General features: G+C 43.1%; 1 protein-coding gene across 1 annotated transcript in view; it reads right to left on the bottom strand.

Annotated features, from left to right (window-relative positions):
• Window positions 1-19470, bottom strand: part of DNAH8 (dynein axonemal heavy chain 8) — a 1666792-nt gene that overhangs the window by 1071753 nt on the left and 575569 nt on the right. The window contains 1 exon segment of the mRNA XM_033937418.1: window positions 2673-2792. Within this exon segment, the coding sequence (XP_033793309.1) occupies window positions 2673-2792 (120 nt within the window).

Below are 19470 nucleotides of genomic sequence, written 5' to 3' on the forward strand. Positions count from 1 at the left end.
TCCTTCTAGTTTTCACAATCACCTTTTCAACCTGTTTGGCCACCTTAATATCATCACATACAATCACAACCAAGTACCGCTCTTCTGATGTGCACATAAAGTTCTTTACCCCCTAAACTGTACTGTTCCCTTGGGTTTTTGCAGCCCAAATGCATGACCTTGTATTTCTTTGCATTAAATTTTAGTTGCCAAATTTTAGACCATTCTTCAAGCTTCACTAGGTTTTTTCATGTTATTCACACCATCTGGGATGTCTACTCTATTGCAGATCTTGTTATCATCTGCAAAGAGGCTAATCTTACCTGACAGCCCTTCAGCAATAACATTTATAAAAATGTTAAAAAGAACAGGCCCAAGAACAGAACCTTGAGGCATACCACTGGTAACATCCCTTTCCTTAGAGTGCCATTGATCACTAACCTCTGTTGCGTTCCACTCAACCAGTTCTTGACCCAGCCCGTCACTTTGGGACCCATCCCAAGGGCACCACATCTCCTCTGCTCCCAGAGCCCGAACCTTAACCAGCCCATGCCCGGAGGGATGTCTATTTTGCCAGTCAGCTGCAACAGCAAAGAGGTCTCAGATGCCCGATGCTGGCCCCTTCTCCACTGTTTCCAGACCACTTGAAGAGGCTGTAAAAGTCTGAGCTTGGACACCCCCCTGGAAGAGCTGTGGGCTTCATGTGTACAAGATTCATCATAGAATGAAGCGAGCACCAAGCAGCTAATCAGCCCCTGGGAGAGTATTTGAAAAGACCCGTCCAACCTTCATGAAGAAAACTTAAATACAATCAGTATTAGTACAACAATATATGCCCTCCTCCCCACAATTACCTTAAAGCAGGGGTGTCCAATCTGCGGCCCATGAGCAGCATGCGGCCCCGTGAAGTATTTTGTGCGGCCCCGGTCGAGGGCAACGCAGTGTTTTTCTCTGTTCCCCTGGGTGTTTACCGTCTTGCCGGCTCCCTCCTCTGTCTTGCTGCAGCATTTGCGCATTTGTGTGGTCCCAGAAACATTTTTTTCAGCCAATGCGGCCCAGAGAAGCCAAAAGGTTGGACACCCCTGCCTTAAAGATCACCCTAAAGATATATCCCCACCCACCCCCAGAATGTGTCTGAATTACATCAGTAAAAGAAGGCTAAACGAACTATAACAATAGTACAAAAGATGTTAATGGATCCCAAACTAAGTTAAATATCTTAGAATGCCCTAAAATGTCTTCTACAAGTCTCTGAGCATAAACCTTCCAAATCTGAAAATGATGTAAAGTTGTAATAAGAATGTTGATGTTTTAAGGAAGAGAGTTATATTTTGTGGACTATTAATTGAGATTCAATCTTCCTTTTTGAAAATACTTTTTGCATTTCCCCACTATTTTTGTTTTGACTGAGCTGGAAGACGGAAGACAAAGTATAGCATCAGGGCAGAGAGGCTTTTATCTGAGGCTTCCAGAGAGAGGGAATCCTATGTTAGTTTGTGTTAGTGTTTTTGCAAACAAATTGTAAAAGTTTAGAATATTAAAAAAGGGAAAAGAATTTACCAGAGACAATAAAGTGCATAAATATAGTAGTGGAGAGGAGGGAAAGGAATGGAGAGAGAAAGAATACTGGATCACAGAGGAGGGAAGAGCAGGGAGAAAATGAGTGTCAACAGCAACCTTTGGTAAGTGACCTGGAGACCTTTGATATGTGAGCTGGAATGGCTGAGTTTGATCAAAGGAAGAACTGTCTTAGGGCTAGATTCACAAACCTGCCTGATCAGACCCGATCCAGGCAGATCCGATGAATTCAGGAAACCCTAATATGCAGATGGGGGTGATCGTAGGAACACCTCCATCTGCCTGCCCAGATCGCTCGATAGCCCGGCATAGATTTTTTTCTTTTTTTAAGAAGCAGATGCACTGCGGGGAAGGGTGGGAGAGTCGGGGCAGGCAGGCAGGCAGACGTGTTTGGGGCTGTGACTTTTTTTGTATTGTTTTAACTTTTTTTTACTCGCCGCTTCTGTCAGATTTGGGAACATTTTTGGATGGACCTTACACCCCAGTCCCATGGACGATTACTGAACTTGTGAAGGGGGGTCACACACCACTTGTCAGAATGTTGGCTGTTGACACTACTGTTGTTGGTGGGAGGGGGGGGGGTGGGCAGAGGGATGGTGGGGGTTTGAGTTGTGCACATGTGAGAGTTTCTGGACTACACTGCTATGATCTTTTATTTGCACCTTTTTCTTGAAAACTTTAATAGAAATATTTAAACATAACTTTTTTTTACTTTTGTAGACCAGCGAGTGACCAGTAGACACTTCTTGGGTTGATTGGCCAGCCCAGTTGGTTTTAAATTTTTAGTTCATTAATCGCGTTGCTGTCCAATTTGCATGAGTTTCTCATCATTTGCATGCACAGATTCGAAGAGGATCGTAGGAGAGGTTAGGAATAGTGCAGAAGGGAAATCTGGTCGCAAAGGGGTCGCAAACCGATTGATACACGATCGGTTTGCTTTGTGAATCTAGCCCTTAAAGTTATACAGACATCTTCATCCTGGATAAGTCTGACCAAATATCCTGATAAAAGTCAGCCAGAAAACATTAACTGGCTGGTTTTTTTAAATTTGGGTCCGCCCTATTTATTCATATATAAAACTATCATTTTCATATATATATATATAAATAACTTACATAGAAATAGGCGATTGGTTCATTTAATCGTTTATAAAGCTGCCTTGCCCATAATATTTTTCCTGCAACAGGTGGCATGTCTCGGGCAAGAGGAGGATCATCTTTATAGGCCTGGTAAAGCTAAATGGAAAATAAAGAAACTTCAAATTAGTAGTGCATTGTTGAATAAAAAAACTATTTAAAAATTAGGGAGGACAAATAAAATTATTTATTTATTTTTTTAAATTCTTTATTCATTTTACCACTTACATCAAGTGTATAAATAATTGACATATTAAAATTGTATACATCACTTGAAATTCTTATCATTTAACATTAATATATAAGATTTAATCCCCTCCCTCCCATACTATATGCAATCAAATATATCAGTTAAGTATTCTTATCTAATGAACTAAATTTTTTTTTTATAAATCTTTATTCATTTTTACATCTTACAAGTGTATCAATAATTGACAATTGAGATTAAATACATCACTTGAATTTCTATCTTATTTAACATCAATACATAAAATTTACTAATTAATACATAAATGAATTAAATTTTTAAACGATTTCAGAAACTTCCTCCCACCCTTCATCTACACTTGTACTTATAATGGAAAAATGGTATTTATTCATTGCAATACTTTGTCAATGGCCCCCAGATCTCTTTAAATTTATTATAATTTCCTTTTTGTATCGCAATTGTTCTTTCCATTTTATAAATATAACACATCAAATTCCACCAGAAACAGTAATTGAGTCTACTCCAATTCTTCCAATTAGATATGATATGTTGTATGGCAACCCCTGTCATCCTATATAATAAAATCCTAGCTGCGCATGCGCACTCTTAACTGCGTGCTTCCATGATCTGTAGGTCTGTGGCTGCAGGAGTTCACATGCGCGAGTCCCCAGCCTTACTTCTTTCCAGCACCTACCTACACTCGCCGACAGGACTGGCCACCAACGCTAGACTCCCTGCTCTCCACAATATTCGGCTCCTCTCACCAGCCGCACCAGCGTCGGAGAAGGCTTCCGACGCTGGCGGGGATCGAGAGGAGCTGTGGTGACACCTCCCGTGGCGGGAAGGGAAGCACCGACAAAACACTCCAGCCGCTACGTTCTTCGTGGACCCAACTCCAAACCTGCCAATTCCAGCAGCGTGTGCAGCACTCTACACACGCTGCTTCGGGGCCTTCTACTGCCCTGAATTACTCTGGCACGTCCCTGATGACATCATCAGAGACGCGGCAGAGCAAATCAGGGCAGTAGAAGGCCCCGAAGCAGCGTGTGTAGAGTGCTGCACACGCTGCTGGAACTGGCAGGTTTGGAGTCGGGACCGTGGGAAGAGAAGGGGGGGTAAGGGAAACGCTACTGCTGCACAGGGAAGTGGTGTGGGGGGAGGGAATGCTGCTGCTGTGGCTGCTGCACAGGGAAGTGGGGGGGGGGATCGAAATGCTGCTGTACAGGGAAAGTAGGGAGGGGGAAATGCTGCTGCACAGGGACATGGAGGGGGAAGGAATGCTGCTGTGGCTGCTGCACAGGGAAGTGGGGGGGAGGAAAGAAAGCCAGACAATGGGAGGAAGGCAGACAGAAAGAAAAGAAGAAAGACACAGGGGCAGGGAGAGACACAGAAAGACAGACAGAAAAAGGGGGCCAGAGAGAGAGACAGACAGAAACAAAGACAGCGGGAGGGAGAGAGAGACAGAAATAAAGAAAGACAGACAGACATATATTCTAGCACCCGTTAATGTAACAGGCTAAAATAATAGTAATCAATAAAAGCTTGTTATTGTTTGATGAAATTTGGCTTTGTGTTCTCATTGACATATCAAATATAATTGTATCATAAGATAGTGCCACAGGATTCTCCAATAAACAATTTATTTGGCCACAAATTGATTTCCAAAAGGCTAAAATAAAGGGACAATAGAATAATAAATGGTCTAGAGTCCCTACTTCAAGATTACAATGCCAGCATCTATTAGACTTAGAGCTATTCAATTTTTGTAATCTAACTGGGGTCCAAAAAGCTTTGTGTAATAGAAAAACCAAGTTGTCTCATAGATGCAGATACTGTAGATCTCCTCCTCCAAGACCAAATTCGTGGCTATTGAGACGCAGTAATTTGATGCTTAATCTCAATGCTCCAAATATCTCTAAGACCAGTTTTAGGCTTCTTTTTAACTAATTTGTTTATCAATTTATACCACTGTGCGGCCTGGTGTCCCAGGAAGTCCACCTGAAAGCATAAGAACTCCAAACTATATTGATTGTTAAGAGTTTTCCATTCAGGGAACACCGCCTGAATGGCCTGCTTCAGTTGCAACCATCTAAAGCTTTGTGATTTATTAAGACCATATTTAATTAAATTTAATTAAAATTATTTTACCTGGGTATCCAAGGGGAAAATTTTGAAACTGTATACACTGAGACAAAGCCTAATGATACTTTGAACTGTGAAATTTGCACCAATTTTCAAGGAGAAAAGTACACCAATAATCTTACTTTGAAAAACTTAGACATAAACATATCTACCAGCTTTACATGTGTTAGCCACCTAAAAAATGCCATCATTGTTTAACCTAGCAGGTAACCTTCTTTATCTTAGCCTCTATTGTTATGCTGTTACTTTGGATGTACTGTATAAGGTAAATTAATTGTTGTTGTTGCTGCTGCAAACAGGACTCATGAGATTAATTGGCAGCGAGAAAAAGCTGAAAACTGCAATCTTCTACACCCTTCCCTCCATGGTTTGGATGGGCCAACTAGGCATGAGCTCAGCACAAAGAAGACAGACAGTGAGATCATCAATTCAATTAAATAAAAAAAATCCCCACCTTTCCCATCCCATCCCAGGAAGAAGGAGGCCATGGCAGAGAGGAAGGGGAGCTCTGCTCTTTGCCAGAAAGAGAAGGCAATTAGATAAAGAATTGCTATCCCAAGGAAAAGGAAACTATAGGTATGTGCATTCATTTGAAAAGCACAGTTACTTACTTGTAGCAAGTATTATCCAAGGACATTCTCACAGATGGGTGATGACATCCAAACAGCCCAGTACGGACAGTGAAAAGTATACTGACACTTTAAGCTTTAAAAAGCTTTGAGACTGTCCACACCACGCCTATGCGAGTGCCTTCCCAACTGACGCCAGCTCATGAGGGTGTTAGTTCTATGCCCAAGGGAAGAAGTCAACTAGGGGAAGTAGGTGGGCTATGAGAATATCTGCCTGCTGTTTCTGGATAACACCTGTTACAAGTAAGTAACTGTGCTTTATCCCAGGACAAACAGGCAGCATATACTCACAGATGGGACTCCCTAGCTTAACTAAAAGGGATGAAGGGAGAGTTGTCCTCCAAAGAAAACAAATATTGAATGCCAAGCAATAAAATCAGATATTGTCTGATACAAGCTGGCAGAGAGCAAGGGAAGGAAAAGGAATAGAAAACTAATTTGTGGTATACAACCGTCCTCAGCAAGAATGAAAGGGAAGAATCCAATAAAACCAATGCGTATGGAGGCTCTGAAATAGTCACCGATCTCATAGAGGCAGATGAGTCCAAGAAAAGGAGAGGGAGATGCCATTAAGATCTAGGAAGAAACAGTAGATTGGTTACTGGAAAGAGGCATGCTTAAGGGTAACCAGACCATAAGACTAGCTAAAGTTCTTGTTGTCCTAGGCTGTCACAGATGGAGAAAGAAAGGGAATGTTGCAAAGCAAAATGGAAGTGTGCTTTCCATAGAATAGAGTAATGATATAGGAAAAAAAACCCCAGGAATTAAAAATAGTGAGGAGATAAACTCTGTGACTATTAACAGGAGAATGCAGAAGAAATTGGAATAAAAAACTGGCTGAGTGGGGGTGAGGCCATATAATAGCAGTACTACCCCCTGAAGGTTGCCTGAGAGTTCTAATATGTCTTGTAAAGTGAAGATAGCCGGTGCTCAAGGTTTACCAAGTAAAAGTAGTACTTCTCAAGATAGCTGCTGGAAAAAAGGGGACCAGCGAAAGCAGGAGTAATTGGAGATTAGAAGTTACTGAAAAAGTAGTGAACGGAGGATGGAAGTCATGGAATACTTCTGTTAATGAAGAAAGAAAAGGAAGCCCAGGAAGAGGAATATGGCTGAAAAGTAATATTGGAGGCGATTTTATGTGAAACATCCGGCCTCAGGCTCTACAGAGATAGAGTCAGAGTACTAGGCTCAGAATCCTGAGGACTAAGTAATAGAAATAGGACCATTTCCTAGTAAACAAAAATGGTTAAAGAAGAGAGCAAGCATGAACTTGGATGCAATTAGTGGAGGATTACATAAAGAAGGAACTGTGCACCAAAGGAAGCTATTTCTAGAATGACCGGATGGCTCTCAGAAGTAGGTATGAAAACAGAAAGGAAAGAATGTACTCAAACATGAAATTGCTGATCCGCTGTTAGTGATCTGTAATCCGTCGCTAAAATCGTCTGTAGTACCTGAAGATTGGAGGGTGCCAATGTTATGCTGATTTTTTTAAAAGGGTCCAAAGGAGATCCAGGGAATTACAGACCGGTAAGCCTGACCTCAGTGCAAAGCAAAATAGTGGAAACAATTATAAAAAATAAAATTGTGGAACGTGTAGACAAATATGATTTAATGAGACAGAGTCAGCATGGGTTCAGATGAGGGAAGTCTTGCCTCACCAAATTAAGAACATAAGAAGTTGCCTCTGCTGGGTCAGACCAGAGGTCCATCCCGCCCAGCGGTTCGCTCCCGCGGCGGCCCATCAGGCCCATCACCTGTGCAGTGATCCCTGACTATTCCTATAACCCCATATCCAGCTTTATTGTTGCTTGACTTCTTTGAAGGTGTGAATAAACATGGGGATAAAGGCAAGCCGGTTGTTATAGTGTTATCTAGATTTCCAGAAAGCTTCTGACAAAGTTCCTCATAGAAACATAGAAACTGACGGCAGAAAAAGGCCACGGCCCATCCAGTCTGCCCATACCAATGTCCCACCCCCTAACTCCCTCCGTGAAGAGATCCCACGTGCCAATCCCATTTTTTCTTAAAATCTGGCACACTGCTGGCCTCAATTACCTCTAGTGGAAGACTGTTCCAGCGATCAACCACTCTTTTGGTGAAGAAATATTTTCTGGTGTCACCATGAAATTTTCCACCCCTGAGTTTCAACGGATGCCCTCTTGTTGCCGTGGGACCTTTAAGAAAAAAGATATCTTCCTCCACCTCGATACGGCCCGTGACATATTTGAACGTCTCGATCATGTCTCCCCTCTCTCTGGGCGTTCCTCGAGTGAGTAAAGTTGCAACTTATCCAGCCGTTCCTCATACGGGAGATCCTTGAGTCCTGAGACCATCCGGGTGGCCATTCTCTGAACCGACTCAACTCTCCGCACATCTTTGTGGTAATGTGGCCTCCAGAATTGTACACAGTATTCCAGATGGGGGTCTCATCATGGATCTGTACAATGGCATTATGACCTCAGGCTTACCGCTGACGAAGCTCCTACGGATATAACCTATGATTTGTCTAGCTTTGGATGAAGCTTTCTCCACTTGATTGGCAGACTTCATGTCTTCACTAATGATCACCCCCTAGTCTCGTTCTGCTACAGTCCTTGCTAGGGTCTCACCATTTAGGGTGTAAGACGTGCATGGATTTTTGCTGCCAAGGTGCATGACCTTGCATTTTTTGGCATTGAAACTTAGTTGCCAGGTCCTGGACCAATGCTCCAGTAGGAGTAGGTCATGTGTCATACTGTCTGGTATTGAGCCTTTGTCAGGCACTGTGCTTTTGTCTGTTGTGCTCTTGCCCACTATGTTGCATAGTTTGGCGTCATCGGTGAATAATGTAATTTTACCTCGAAGACCCTTAGCCAAGTCGCTTACGAAGATGTTGAATAGGATCGGGCCCAAGATCGAGCCCTGTGGCACTCCGCTGATCACCTCCGTCGTTTCGGAGGGGGTGCCGTTTACCACCACCCTTTGAAGTCTACCACTAAGCCAGTCCTTAACCCATGCAGTTAATGTGTCGCCTAATCCCATCCAACTCATCTTGTTCAATAACCTGCTATGTAGGACGCTATCAAATGCTTTGCTGAAGTCCAAGTACACTATGTCTAGGGATTCCCCCATATCCAGCTTTCTTGTTACCCAGTCAAAGAAGTTGATCAGATTGGATTGGCAGGACCTTCCCATTGTAAATCCGTGTTGATGGGGATCTCGTAGATACTCCTTGGATAGGATCATGTCCAATAGACGTTTGATTAGAGTTTCCATTAGTTTGCTCACTATCGATGTTAGACTCACAGGTCTGTAGTTCGCAGCCTCTGTCTTGCATCCCTTTTTGTGGAGCGGGATGACGTTAGCCGGTTTCCAGTCCAAAGGGACTCTTCCTGTACCTAGGGAAAGATTGAAGAGTGCGGTAACGGTTCCGCCAGGACATCAATCAACTCTCTGAGCACCCTGGGGTGTAGTTTGTCTGGTCCCATAGCTTTGTTCAACTTGAGTCTTGATAGCTCATAGTAGACACTGCTGGGCGTAAACTCGAAATTTCGAAACGGGTCTTCCGTGCTTTCCCTTGTCTGCAGCTGAGGGCCGGATCCCGATGCCTCGCAAGTGAAGACTGAGCAGAAGTATTCATTTAAGATTTTGGCTTTATCGGAGTCCGATTCTACATAGTTTCCATCAGGTTTCTTAAGGCGTACTATCCCATCTGTGTTTCTGTTTCTGTCACTAATATACCTGAAGAAGGATTTATCGCCCTTTTTGATGTTCTTCGCTAGATTCTCCTCCATTCGAAATTTGGCCTCTCTGATGCTGTTCTGACTGCTTTTGACTTGGCCAGATAGTCTTCCCTAGATTCCTGTTTTCCTAATTGTTTGTAGGAGATGAATACTCTTTTCTTCTTTTTTATGAGGTCTGAGATCTCCGCAGAGAACCACTGTGGTTTATTGTTTCTGCGCCGTTTACTAACTGATTTTATATAGCTGTTGGTTGCTTCGTGTATGGTTGTTTTCAGAGTTGACCATATTACCTCTATATTGTCTGTTTCTACTTGGTTTTGCAGCGCCTGATGGATGAAGTCTCCCATGCTTTCAAAGTTTGTGTCCTTAAAGTTGAGGACCTTGGTTAGTGTGGTTGATTTAGTGAAACCTTTCCTGAGGTTGAACCATACCATGTTGTGGTCACTGGAGGCCAATGTGTCGCCTACCGAGACTTCTGTGACGCTTTCTCCATTGGTAAGTATCAAGTCCAGTATCGCCTGATCCCTAGTGGGCTCCAGTACCATTTGCCTGAGTCTTGCTCCCTTTATAGAGGTTAATAGCCTTCTGCTGCTGCCGGTTGCAGAGGTAAGATTGTTCCAATTCACATCAAACATATTGAAATTTCCTAATAATACTATGCCCCACGAAGGGTGATATTCTCTATGTCTTCGATTAATTCAATATCTAGGTCATCCTGTTGTCTTGGAGATCTGTATTTTATGCCAAGATACAGGCATTTGTCCTTCCCCCTGGCCAAATTCACCCAGAGGGATTCCACAGTGTACCTGACATCTGCAATTCTGGTAACTTTAATGTCTTCTTTAGTATAAAGGGCTACCCCTCCTCCCATTTTGCCCTCTCTATCTCGACGGAGTAAGTTGTAACCCGGTGTGGCCCTGTCCCACCCATGGGAGTCCGTGAGCCATGTCTCAGATACCACCACTACATCTAGGTCGGCGTTCCTTATTTCCGTCTCTAATTCCAGAATCTTGTTACTCAAACTGTGGGCATTGACATACATAGCCCTCCATACCTTATGTTTGTTATGTCCTAGTGGACATATTCCTTCTTGAGCTAACTTGCTTCCTTTAGTACCGTTTGCAAGGTGTGTGCCCTCCCTAGAACTAGAATTACAATGTGTACATACCCTAGACTCGGAAATGTGTGTACATACCCTAGACTCGGAAATGTGTGTACATACTCTAGACTCGGAAATGTGTGTACTCACCTCAGACCTAGAGTTACAATGAGTACTTACCCCAGACTTGGAAATGCAATGTGTACTTACCTCAGACTCAGAAATGGATTGGCAGCTTACCTCGCCAGGTTGGTTGTTTGTGCCAGTACCCTCCCCCAACTTACCTAGTTTAAAGCCCTATGTAGTAGGCGGCTAGTCGGTGTCTAAAGACATTCTTACCTCTTCTGGTCAGGTGTAGTCCATCTGGTCCCTGTAGTCCTTGTAATGCCTCTCAATGGTTCAGGAACCCGAAGTTCATCTCCTTGCACCATCCGTGCAGCCAGTCATTTGTTCTCTGGATACGATCTTCCCTGGCTCTTCCCTTGCCCCTCACTGGGAGGATCGAGGAGAAGACCACCTGCGCATCCATCCTCCTCAGCTTCTCACCCAGGGGTCCAAAGTCTACAGGTATGCTCTCCGGGGTGTTTCTGGCAGTATTTGTTCCCACGTGGATGAGAAGCATGGGGAAGTGGTCCTGTGGCTTGATGAGTCTGTCTAGGCAGGTGGTTACATCTCGGATCCTGGCCCCTGGCAAACAGCAAATCTCTCTTGATTGCATATGAGGTCTGCACATTGGTCCCTTAGCAGCGAATCTACAATAACTACCACTCTGCGCTTCTTTGGGGGAGTCGTCCTGTTGTCTCTGGAGCTGGAATAATCTGCTGGACAACTTCCTGTGCCTCGTTGTCAGGTCCTTCCTGTAACATCTGGAATCTGTTTCTCAAGGTGATTTGTGGGGTAGATGTAAAACTGTCCTGTATGTGAGAGAAAGAGACAGAAGAAGATGAAGGTCTTCTGCGTTTGCCCGTCGAGGAAGTCACCAGCTGCCAGGAGTCAGTGTCTCCAGCCTCTTCCTGTATCCCGATTGTTGGTGTCAAGGTTGCAGGATTGGTCGTTTTGGGCGTCATGAGGATGGTCTTGTCTGGTTTCTGTTCGGTGATCTGGGACAGCTCCTTGATGACTCCGTCTATGAAAGCCTCGTCGTCTTAAGCACTTTACCTCCTCTCTCAGGCTCCTCAGCTCCTGCAGAATGCTTCCATCTAGCTGATCCATCTCTTCGGTCTGTGTGGAGATTGTAGTCATCTGCGTGGGGGTGGACTCGGTCTGTGTAGAGACCTCTGTCCTCTGTCCTGGCTCTCCCTCCGTCTGCACGAGCACCGTGGCCACCCCCTGGATCCCTTCTGTGACTGGACTGCCCGTCTTGATTGTAGTCTTGTGCTTCTGGTTCTGCCTGCCATTTTAATTTTTAATTTTTTGTTAGTTTTTTTGTTAGTTATCTGTTAGTGATTTAGATATTTGTTAGTAATTTGTCGGATAATGTGAAGGTTTGAAGATTGTTTAGTGAAGACTGTTAGATAAGACTGCCTGTGAAGGTTTGAAGATTGTTAGTTAGACTGTTAGTCAAGACTGCCTGTTTGTTAACTGAACAGGAAGGTCTGGCTGTTAAATGGTTTGAAAGTTTGTGGATAGAGTGATTGGTAAGGTCTGCCTGTTGTTTAGTTTGAAAGTTTTGTCTCCTTATTTACTAGTTTGGAGGGTCTGGCTGTTGGAAAGTTTGGTGGAAAGTTTAAAGATAGGCTAAAATTTAAGTAGTTAGATATAGAAGGTTATAGAAAGTTATAGAAAGATGAAAAGATACCTTGGTGGTTAACCAGAGCCCTTTCTGGAGGCCCTTTGCCGCGCGACGTTGGCTCGTCCCCTTTTATGGGGGAGATCGGCTGTGACGTCGGGGGGTTGGGCGGAGTTACCACCCGTCTCTTCCCCTCTCCGTGTCCTGTCCGCCTCCCTCTCTGTACTTTCTCTACATCCTCTGATGGCAGTGCTCCTCTTTCCGCTCCCTTTTGCCACCTTCTCTGCCTCTCCGTTCGCTTCTCCTGCCTTCTCTGCTCCTCTCCGCTCCCCTTTACTGCCTCCTCTGAATCTCCGTTCACTTCTCCTGCCTTCTCCGCTCCCCTTTACTGCCTCCTCTGCCTCTCCGTTCGCTTCTCCTGCCTTCTCCGCTCCTGCTTTGCTCCTACCGCCCTCCTGAGAAATTTAAAGTCATGGGATAGGAGGCAATGTTCAATTGTGGATTAAGAATTGGTTATCGGACAGGGTTTATTTGATTCATTCCCTTTTATTTGGAAAGAGGAAGGAATAAAGTATTTAGGAATTTGGTTAAAAAATACACTTGAAGAGACAATGAAAGTAAATGAAAAGTTTTTATTACAAAAAGTAACAATTATGTGAGCAATGGAATCCTTTGCATTATCTTGATGGGGAAGAGTTCATACTATTAAGATGATGATTTTGCCTGTGGTCTGTTACCAAATGGGTATGATACCAGTTTTCTTTCAGGGTCTTTTTATAAAAAGTTAAATAGTATTCTTGTCAAATTTATTTGGCTGGGTAAAATTGCAAGAATTGCTTTAGTGTCTTTGCAAAAGCCAATTAAGGAGGGTGGGGTAAATTTTCCCAACTTTTATAGGTATCATCAGTCCTATATTATGTGCCAGGGTATGTATTGGGTCCTTGACAAATCCAAAACTTCACCTCACTCAATGTGAAGAGGAAATCATAATATTTACATGGCTAAATCTTCAAACTGAGATATGCCATAACATCCACATTCGATATGTTGTGTGTCTTTAATATTTGCTATATTCTGTCATCTTCTATTCATCTCAGAAGTAAGACAAACAAATGGCGTCTGATGGTTCATTCATTTATTATTCTTTAATAGTGCATTTTCGTACCTCCGCCCATCCAGATGCGCATCCGGTGGTTTGCAGGGGTGGAGGCATAGTCAGACAGAGGAATTTGACTAGCAGCCCAAAGATCAGCTTGAAGGATGAATTTCCAGCAGTATGGCATTCAGTTCTAAACCGGCCATTGAAAGAGCTGGGAGCAGCTGCAGGCTCTCTGTGAATGGTAACCTTGAGTTCAGAACTGACAGGCTCAAAAATCAATCTCTCCCTTTCTCTTCCCAACTATCTCCTATCCAGTATCTCTTTGTACAATGCACATTCAAAGGAAGAACTTCTGACTTAGTCCAATTTATTTTATATCCTGAGAATTTCCCAAATGTATCAATCACTTCAAGTAAACATGGAATGGTTGTTTCCGGATTTCTCAAATGAAGTAATATATCATCTGCATAAGCAGATACTTTATATTCAATTCCAGAACATGGAATACCCTGTATGTCTTTTACTTGCTGAATAGCTAATAACAAGGGTTCAAGTACTATATCAAAAAGCAAAGGAGACAAGGGACAACCCTGCCTAACTCCCCTTTGCAAATTAAAACAATCTGAAAAATTATTATTAATATATAAACGAGCAACAGGGGAGCTATACAGTGCTTGAATCATTTGTATAAATCCTGATCCAATACCAAACCACTCCATAGCTTGATACATGAAATTCCATTCTACACGATCAAAAGCTTTCTCAGCATCTAAGGATACAGAAAAAGCCGGGTCATCAATTGTTTTTGTTAGATATAACATGTGAAATGCCAATCTAGTATTATTGGAAGAGTGTCTCTGAGCAACAAAACCTGTTTGATGCATACCAACTATATGAGGAAGAGCCTTGGCCAAACGTAAGGCTAAAACTTTAGCCAGCAATTTACTATCTACATTTATCAAAGAAATAGGCCTGTAATTTGAAACCAATGTAGGATCTTTATTTGGCTTTGGCAAAACAATAGTTAAAGACTCTGCCATAGTGCCTGAAATGCAACCTTTATTTAGTTGAGTCTGATATAAATTTAATAAATAAGGTAATAGGGTAATTTGAAATGATTTATAAAACTCTACAGTAAATCCATCACCACCTGGAGCGGTCCCAACTCTAAGGGACTTCAATGCTGACCACACAAACCTACTGGTGAAGAAATGCTTTTACATAATGTGGAAGCTAAGAACTATTAAAAAATACTTTGACACAACATCATTCAGATTACTGACGCAGTCGCTGATCCTATCTACCCTAGATTACTGCAACATCGCCTACCTGGGCATCCCAAATAAAACAGTACAAAAATTAAGATTAGTGCAAAACACTGCAGTTCGCTTGATCTTCGGACTGAGAAAAAAAAGACCACATTAGCCCCTACTACAAGAAATTACATTGGCTACCTGTGGAGGCGCGAATACTGTTCAAATTTGCTTGTATCTGCTTCAAGCAAGTCTGAGGCCTAGCACCTTCCTACCTGCAAACACACTCTGCACTCTGCACAACCCCACACGTACAACCAGAAACAAAAACATCTTTGCATACCCAAAGATCACAGGCTGCAAATACAAATCCTTCCTAGACAGAATCTTCATGTTCCAAGCAGACAGACAGCAATCCTGGCTGGGAAACCACATAAATAAAGCCAGGCAAACCTACAACACATTCCGAAAATCAATTAAAACTGTTCTATTTGACAAATTCCTTGCTTAATGAGATCACCTTATAACCTCATTGTATTATGTAACATCTTTCTTCTCTCATGTATTCTTTCACCATGTTTCGCCAATTCATGATGTAACTTCCTTCTTCTTGCATTTTGTAATTCGCTGATTGTCCAGCCTTCTTTCTATGTGAACCGCCTAGAAGTCAGTTTGACTATGGCGGTATAGAAAAATAAAGTTATTATTATTATTATTATTTTAGTGATATAGGCTCATCTAAATTTCTTTTTATATGATCAGGAATTTTAGGTCCCTCAATTAAACTTAAAAATTCCAACTCATCTTTTTCTTTTCCCAAATAAGACTCAGAAGAATAAAGGGTTTTATAATAATTCAAAAATTGTTTTAAAATAGACCCAATCTGAGAATGAGAATTCCCTTTATCATCTTTAATTGCACATATTTTTCCTTTCTTTTCTTTGCCTTTAAATAATTTGCCAATAATCTTCCCACCTTATTTGAACTACCATAATACAATGCCTGCTGAGAAAAAATATCTTTCCTTATCAATTTAGAGGAAATCTCATTATATTTACATTTTGCTTTCATTAGAGCTTGAAGCGTAACCTGCTCCCATTGTGCAATCAATTTTGATTCTAATATTTTAATTTCTTGTTCTAAATTAACAAATTGCTTTCTTAACTGTTTTCTATTATATACTGAGAATGAAATAATTTGTCCTCTCATGGTTGCTTTAAAAGCATCCCATAAAATTTCATCAGAAATTTTCTCCGAATTATTAAGCAAAAAATATTCATCAATTTTGATTTGAAAATCTTCATAGAATTTTGAATCTGCAAGCAATGTATTATCAAATCTCCAAACAGGTTTAGAAGTATCCTGATCTACTAAATTTAAAGCAATCTACACTCCACCATGATCTGACAATATTATTGGATCTATGGAAGCTTGTGTAACCTGCTGCACCAATTGATCAGTAACAAAAACATAATCAATTCTAGAGAAAGATTAATGAACATGTGAACAAAATAAAAATTCCCAATCATTAACATGAAGAATACGCCATATATCTTTCAAATTACAAGATTGTACAAAAAGCACAGTTACTTACCGTAACAGGTGTTATCCAGGGACAGCAGGCAGATATTCTTGACTGATGGGTGACGGCACCGACGGAGCCCCGGTACGGACACTTTTAGAGTGATTGCACACTAAGAACTTGCCTTCCCGCCCGACACAGGCTCGCGGTCCCCAGTTATGATAAGCCAGCTAAGAAGCCAACCCGGAGAGGTGGGTGGGACGCAAGAATATCTGCCTGCTGTCCCTGGATAACACCTGTTACGGTAAGTAACTGTGCTTTATCCCAGGACAAGCAGGCAGCATATTCTTGACTGATGGGTGAACTCCAAGCTAACAAAAAGAGGGATGGAGGGAAGGTTGGCCATTAGGAAAACAAATTTTGCAAAACAGATTGGCCGAAGTGACCATCCCGTCTGGAAAATGTATCCAGACAATAATGTGATGTAAAAGTGTGAACTGAGGACCAAGTGGCAGCCTTGCAGATTTGCTCAATAGGTGTAGAACGGAGGAAAGCTACAGATGCTGCCATAGCTCTAACTCTATGGGCCGTGACGGAACCTCCCAGTGTCAGTCCGGACTGAGCAGAGCAGAAAGAAATGCACGCCGCCAACCAATGCGACAGTGTACGCTTAGAAACAGGATGACCCAATTTATTAGGATCAAAGGACAAAAAAAGTTGTGGCGATGATCTGTGGGGCTTAGTACGATCCAAATAGTAAGCTAAAGCCCGCTTACAATCCAAAGTATGTAAAGCCTGTTCCCCAGAATGAGCATGAGGTTTCGGAAAGAAGACAGGCAGAACAATGGATTGGTTGAGATGGAATTCAGAGACAACCTTAGGGAGAAACTTTGGATGTGTACGTAGAACCACCTTGTCATGATGAAAGACCGCAAAAGGTGGATCTGCAACTGTGCATGTAGCTCACTGACCCTCCTGGCAGAGGTAAGAGTGATAAGGAAAAGTACCTTCCAAGTGAGAAACTTGAAAGTGGCTGTCACCAAAGGTTCAAACGGGGGCTTCATCAAAGCAGAGAGAACCACATTCAGATCCCAGATAAAAGGAGGTGCTTTAAGGGGTGGTTTAACATTGAAAAGACCTCGCATGAATCTGGAGACCAGGGGATGAGCTGTAAGGAGTTTCCCATGGACTGGCTCATGAAACGCAGCAATAGCACTGAGATGGACTCTGATGGAGGTAGATTTGAGGCCAGAGTCAGACAGAGAAAGCAGATAATCCAACAAGGTCTCCACTGGAAGAGACGTAGGATCATGATAATGAAGAAGACACCAAGAAGAAAACTTTGTCCACTTCTGATGATAACACTGCAGAGTGGCGGGCTTCCTGGAAGCATTCAGAATAGACCGAACGGGCTGAGAGAGAAGAGAGTTGTTTGAAGTTAGCCCGAGAGATACCAAGCTGTCAGGTGTAGAGACTGAAGGTTGGGATGCAGGAGGGTCTCCTGATGCTGCGAAAGCAGAGAAGGAAACAGAGGAAGTAGTAAAGGTTCTCTGGAACTGAGTTGAAGAAGAAGGGAGAACCAATGTTGTCTGGGCCATCGAGGAGCAATCAGAATCATGGTGGCTCGTTCCTTCTTGAGTTTGAACAAGGTCCGCAGCATGAGTGGCAGAGGAGGAAAAGCATACAGGAACCGATTGGACCAATCCAGAAGGAATGCATCCGCTGCCAGACGGTGAGGAGTATAGAGTCTGGAGCAGAATTGGGGCAGTTGGTGATTGTGAGGAGCTGCAAAGAGGTCCACTTGAGGAGTGCCCCATTGATCGAAGATGGACTGTAGGGTTGAAGGATCGAGAGTCCATTCGTGAGGTTGGAGAATTCTGCTGAGCTTGTCCACTAATGAATTCTGCTCTCCTTAGATGTAGATTGCCTTCAGGAATAGGCTGCGAGCTGTGGCCCAAGTCCAGATTTTCTGGGATTCCTGACACAAAAGGCGAGAGCCTGTTCCACCCTGTTTGTTGATGTAGTAAATCGCAACCTGCTTGTCTGTGCATAGCAGGAGGACTTGAGGAAAGAGAAGGTGTTGGAAGGCCTTGAGGGCGTAAAACATCGCTCTGAGTTCCAGGAAATTGATGTGATGCTTCTTTTCCTGGGCTGTCCAAAGGCCTTGAGTTTGGAATTCGTTCAAATGAGCTCCCCAGGCATAAGGGGATGCGTCGGTGGTGATGACTAGTTGATGAGGCGGTAGATGGAGCAGAAGACCTCTGGAGAGATTTGAGGATATCAACTACCATTGAGGAGACTGACGAAGAGATGATGTCACAGATATGTGTCGTGAGCAAGGATCCGTCGCTTGGGACCACTGGGTAGCAAGGGTCCATTGAGGAGTGCACAGGTGAAGACGTTCTAAAGGTGTTACATGAACTGTGGAAGCCATGTGACCTAAGAGTATCATCATCTGTTTGGCAGATATGGAACTCTAAAGAAGTACCTGCTGACAGAGAAATTGGATAGTCTGAAGACGGTTGGCCGGTAGAAATGCTCTCATGAGGACTGTGTCTAGCACTGCTCCAATGAATTGAAGTCTCTGAGTGGGGATGAGATGAGATTTGGGAAGATTGATCTCGAACCCCAGAAGTTGTAGAAACAGGATGGTTTGGTTGGTGGCCAGGAGCACTGTCTGAGATGAATCGGCCTTGATTAACCAATCGTCCAAGTAAGGAAAGACTTGAAGGTGGTGAGAGCGTAGAAAGGCAGCTACCACAATCAGACATTTGGTGAACACTCTTAGAGAGGAGGCAAGACCGAAGGGTAGTACCTTGTATTGGTAATGACAGCGGTTGATTATGAAGCGGAGGTACTGTCTGGAGGACAGATTGACCGGTATGTGAGTGTATGCCTCTTTGAGATCGAGGGAGCATAGCCATTCGTTTTGATTGAGAAGAGGATAAAGCGTGGCTAAAGATAGCATCTTGAATTTCTCTTTGACCAAGCATTTGTTGAGATCGCGAAGATCTAGAATCGGTCTGAGGTCTCCTGTCTTTTTGGGGACCAGAAAGTAACGGGAGTAGAATCCCTGACCCTTTTGATCTGGAGGAACTTCCTCTATAGCGTTCAGAAGGAGGAGGGATTGAACCTCCTGAAGAAGGAGGGAAGACTGAGGAGAGTTCAAAGCACTCTTTTGGAAGACTTGGGACCGGGAGGTTCAGAAAGTTGAGAGAGTAGCCGTGGTGGATGATGTTGAGGACCCATTGGTCCGAAGTGATAACTTCCCACCGGCTGAGGAAAAAAGAAAGACGACCTCTTATAGGTTGAGGTTGCAGGGAAGATGGTTGGACGCTGGCTATGCCCTGGAGAAGTAAGTCAAAAGGGCT

The sequence above is a fragment of the Geotrypetes seraphini genome, chromosome 3 (assembly GCF_902459505.1).
Source record: "Geotrypetes seraphini chromosome 3, aGeoSer1.1, whole genome shotgun sequence".
NCBI lineage: Eukaryota > Metazoa > Chordata > Amphibia > Gymnophiona > Dermophiidae > Geotrypetes > Geotrypetes seraphini.